The following is a 5,219-nucleotide window of genomic DNA, read 5'->3' on the forward strand; positions in this document are numbered from 1 at the left end:
AATCCCCATTTTCACCAAAACAAGAAGGAAAGTCTACCTCAAATCATCACTGAAGGTGAATTCAAGCACCCATCACCCAAATGCTTCAAAATTAGCTTCTCAGCGCATCAACTTGATCTGGGTGTCTAGTTTTTGAAGCCAGCAGCAAGAGAGAGAAGACTCAGATTTGCTTCACTGGCAAAGTCCTGCCAAGTCCAAGATGACTCAAAAGAAAAATAGGCTTAGAAATAATAAAGAAAGAAGAGGAAGAATATAATAGGTAATAAAGAGAGAGAGAGACAGAGATAGAGAGAGAGATAGAGACAGCAGCTTGCTAAGTCACATGGTGGGGAAATGGGTATTTGCTGAATTTGGGTATTTCCAGATTCACGCATGGAGAGAGAGAGAGCCATAGACGGAGTGGATTTGGCTTGTCTCAAACTCTCATATTTTTAATTTTCTTTTTTCTTCTAGATAATTAATTTTCACCGCTTTTTTTTTTTTAATGAATAATTTTCACGGCTTAGTTGTTAAAGATTAAAATTAACATTTTGACTTATCTAATTTGAGATTTCATAGGATTAAAATTTGGGTTATCTTAATTATTGCAAGCTGTAGCATTGTTTTGGCTTGTCTCATACTCTCATACTCAGCATTATCATAGTTGGGAGCCTCATGGCATTTTGTTAGGAGAAACAATTCATGCTCAAAGGTACAATTTTTCTTGAATCATATAGATTGTACTTAGTTTATATTGCTAATAATTTATGCTAATGTGTGTTTGTAATGCCATAAGATTAAGATTTTGAATAAGTATTTACTGTATTTTGATGTTTTACGAGTTTTGTTTTTAGCTTTCATTGTTGGTTAATTTGATGGGTTTTAATTCATTAATTTACTTGTCATTCTTTCACTTGTTAGTGGTAATAAAAATTATAATAAAATTCTAACAAAAATGACTTGTGATTTACTATGAAATTATATAAGTTCGGTAAGTGCTACTATGTTCACGCCTAGGTAAGATGGTCACAATTGATATCTCTAGCCTACCCTTTTAATTTATAAAAAAAAAAAAAAAAAAATCATCCTCCACACTCAAAATCCTGGTTCTGTCCCTGCAAGTTGGGTTAGATGATGAATAACAAGGTCATAATATTTGAATATTTACAATTATCTAATTTGTAATATTTCTATTTGAATTCAAGTTATCTAATTTGTCCTATTTGGATTCAAACTAAGATGTGGTTCCCAATAAGGGGGTGGGTGGGTTTGCTTGGTCTCGGCCACTGGATTGATAATTTGTTGTAAAGTCTGAAACACGTGGATTTTGTGGACGTTGGACATTCACGTAGGCGAAATGTGTCTATATATAGGAAGTGCTGATACTTGGGGACAAACTAAAAAAGGAAACCGCTTAAAGGTACTTTAATCAACTATCAATCCGCCCTCCATGGAGCGCTCTTTCAGTGTGAGAAAAGGTGCATGGACTGAAGAGGAAGATATCCTTCTCAAGCAGTGCGTTGAGACCTATGGAGAAGGAAAGTGGTTTCAAATTCCTCACAGAGCAGGTAGTTCAGGAGAGAGAGAGAGAGAGAGATTAATATTCTTTGATTAAGCAAGTACTTATATATATATATATAATCCAAGAAAATAAAATGTAAGTTTTCTTTTCAATATTATAATGCAACCCTCATTGGAGGTTAATTAGAAGTTTAAAGGATTGGGTTTGTGCAATTTGCAGGCTTAAATAGATGTCGGAAAAGCTGTAGAATGAGGTGGCTGAACTACCTAAAGCCAAATATCAAGAGAGGAGACTTTGCCGCAGATGAAGTTGATCTGATTATGAGGCTCCATAAACTCTTAGGCAACAGGCAAGTCTAGCTAGTTAATATAATATAATATAATTCCAACTGATAATACAGGATGGTAAGCAGTTAGACATTGATGCAGCGTGACTTAGTAGGCTGCAGCAAATAACAACATTAAGCAGCGGATATATATTTTTAGATCTAGATTTTATCAATGATCTAATAAATCTTCTTAAAAATCTAGATATTCTCTAGATTTTGAAGGAAAACAAAGAAGAGACTCAACTCTGAGCAATTCTTATTAAACAAACTCAATAATAATTCAAATCTACGTTATAGGGTCTATAGAGCATGTATATATAGGCCCTAGACTTCTAATCCTAAATAAGCACATAAATAATACAAAATTAAATGAAATTGAAACTCTACGGTGTCCATCCGAACGGAACTTAAATTCGTCCAGACAGCCACGTACGTAAAACATGAAAACCATGAAAAGCTACGGAGCTCGTTTGCAATCTCGTTCGAACAAGATTGCACACGAGCCATTCTGCCCAACTTTGTATTCTTCTCTTTATGGCCTGTTTTAACCTAGTAAACATTAGAATTAGTTGAACCTCGTGAAACTTGACTTTGTAAATCTTTAAGTTAGCTTTCCAACAGCGCAAAGCTTGCTCCAATCAGAGGCCTAAAACTCTATATATGACATTTTTAGAAAAATTCATCACACAAAAATAACATAGGCGTCCGGATGGTCTCTGGACGAGGCTCTCGAGTTTGCAATCGTTTGGACAGACTACAGACGAGCTTGCTGATCTACGTCATTTTTCCCAAATTGGAGAAAATTCGACCTTGAATTCGACCGGTTCTTTCCACGGTCCTTTGGATGCCCTGTCAACTCATTCCATTCTCCTCTCCTCAACATCACAAGAAGGCCACACCCCATAATATACATGATGACCTTATTCATCAGCAGACTACGACGATTGTGTTGAAAGCCCTGCACCTCACCTTACCTTGTAGGCTCGCCATGCTTTTCCCGTGCATTGCCCTTCTCACATACCATGAGAATTCCCAAAGTACTCACAAAGACCCCTTCACTCTTTGACAGAAAAGTCGTCTCCGCCCCATAGATCTCATCACAACTTTGATTAAAAGCCATTGACGAGATAGCATCTACTCCAAAGAAATCAACTTCCAAATCAAAGACTTTTCTTTTAAGGTTTTCATCAAGCAATTGATGTAAAGAACTCACCTCTTCATCAGGATAGGTGTCATAGATTGGTGAAGAGGCCCAATCTTCCTCAATAAATCCATCTTCCTCCTCCACAACCGATTGACTCCTAATCTTCACCGCCTCTCTAGGCACCTTCTTTTTGTCGATTTTTTCTATCTTTTCTGTTACAAGGAACACTTTGGATTGCAAGCAACCTTGAAATTCTGGTATCTTGAGTTTGAACCTGTTCACCCACCGAGTGGCATGAGCTTGCGGATGGTGCTGACGTCTGTGCGTTCGGCGCTCCGCAGAAGGGTTCCCGGATCCATTCCCATTTTGACCACCCATGTTGGATAATTGGCTAATGAGGGCTTCGATGTGATCCCCCAAAGCCTCAAGTTGCTCCTCTAGGAGTTGCCGAGATTCAGTGATAAATTTGTCTTCCGCTCCCGCGTACCGTGGTCTTGGTTGATGATGACAAATGTTCGGACCACCCATGTCGGTTAAGTGATCGGTAGGGACCCCGTGTTGGGTGCGCACAAGCTCCTTCTTCCGCACGGTTAGACCACCAAATCTCTCATCCAAGTGTCGCAAACGAATTGCCGGTTGCTCCTTATGTGCTGCCTCCATGCGCACATGCACTTTGTTCATGTCTGTCAAATGGTCGCTCCTCCCCATTTATGGAAAGTAACCTGAGCTCTGATACCAACTGATGTAGCGTGACTTAGTGAGCTGCAGCGAATAACGACATTAAGTAGCGCATATATATTTCTAAATCTAGATTCTATCAATGATCTAAAAAATCTTTTTGAAAAGCTAGATACTCTTTAGGTTTTAAAGGAAAACAAAGAAGAAACTCAACTCTGAGTAATTCTTCTTAAATAAACTCAATAATAATTCGAATCTACATTCTAAGGTCTATAGAGCATGTGTATATAGGCCCTAGACTTCAAATTCTAAATAAACACATGAATAATACGAAATTAAATGAAATTGAAATTCTATGGTGTCCGCCCGAAAGGAACTTAAGTCCTTCCAGACGGCCACGTACGTAAAATGTGAAAACCATGAAAAGCTACAGAGCTCGTCTGCAATCTCGTCCAGACGAGATTGCACACGAGCCATTTTGCCGAGCTTTGTATTCTTCTCTTTATGGCCCGTTTTGACCTAGTAAATATTAGAATTAGCTGAACCTCATGAAATATGATTTTGAGATATTTGAGTTATTTTTCCAATGCCGCAAAGGTTGCTCCAATCAGAGGCCTAAAACTCTAGATATGACATTTTTAGAAAAATTCATCACACAAAAATAACATAGGCGTCCGGATGAGGACTCCAGATGAGGCTCTCGAGTTCGCAACCGTCCGGATGGGCTGCAGACGAACTTGCTGATCTGCATCAGACATGCATGCACCTCCTGCAAATTATATAAAACCATCAAATTAATAACTCTCAATGGAACATATGTTTATATATTAGAGAGAGAGAGAGTGCGAGAGCTTGCACTTATACGAGCAGAGCATGAAAGCATTTATATGTTCTGTGTATATGTGATTGACTTAGTATTATAATCCTAGGCTAGCTCTAGTTTGTCTTCCCTTTTAACGATCTTAGCAACAAAAGGGACCTTTTTTTTTTTTTTTTTTTTGCCAACTGTTGGTAGTTGAAAGGGATGAGTGTGGTGGCTAAAGCCACCTCATGGCCGGTTTGAGGGTGGATGAACCATCGCGATGGCCAAGGGGGTGGTCCGGCCATCCCCAAAAGGCCAAAAGGAAAAAAAAAAAGAAAAAAGAAGAAGATGGTTTGGGGGTGGCCGGACCACCCCCAAGGGCCTAGGGGTGGTTTCGGCCACCCTGATTGGCCGATATGGAGGTGGCCAAGCCACCCCCTTGGCCATGGGGGTGGTTTCGACCACCTCCAAAATCCATTTGGGGGTGACTGAAACCACCCCAAAGGCCTTGAGCCACCCCCATTTGACCTGGGGGTGGTTTCAGCCACCTTCTACGGCCGGTATAGGGGTGGCCAAAAGCACCCCCAGGCCCTTGGGGGTGGTTTGGCCACCTCCAAAACCCAAACCATTTTTTTAATTTGTTTCTCTTTTGGCCTTCACTACAAGCAATATGGTCTTTAGCGACCAAATAAATAGCGGCGACCCCAAAGTTGCCGCTATTGAGGGGTCATTAGCAGCAACTTTTGAAAGTTGCCGCTAATGACCC

General features: G+C 39.8%; 1 protein-coding gene across 1 annotated transcript in view; it reads left to right on the forward strand.

Moving 5' to 3' along the window:
• Positions 1-1,429: 1,429 nt before the first annotated feature.
• Positions 1,430-5,219, forward strand: part of LOC132182066 (transcription factor MYB114-like) — an 8,365-nt gene continuing 4,575 nt past the window's right edge. The window contains exons 1-2 of the mRNA XM_059595275.1: positions 1,430-1,547; positions 1,721-1,850. Of these exons, the coding sequence (XP_059451258.1) occupies positions 1,430-1,547; positions 1,721-1,850 (248 nt within the window). The remainder of the gene's footprint in view (positions 1,548-1,720; positions 1,851-5,219) is intronic.

Source organism: Corylus avellana, chromosome ca5 (genome assembly GCF_901000735.1).
Source record: "Corylus avellana chromosome ca5, CavTom2PMs-1.0".
In the NCBI taxonomy this organism is placed as follows: Eukaryota; Viridiplantae; Streptophyta; class Magnoliopsida; order Fagales; family Betulaceae; genus Corylus; species Corylus avellana.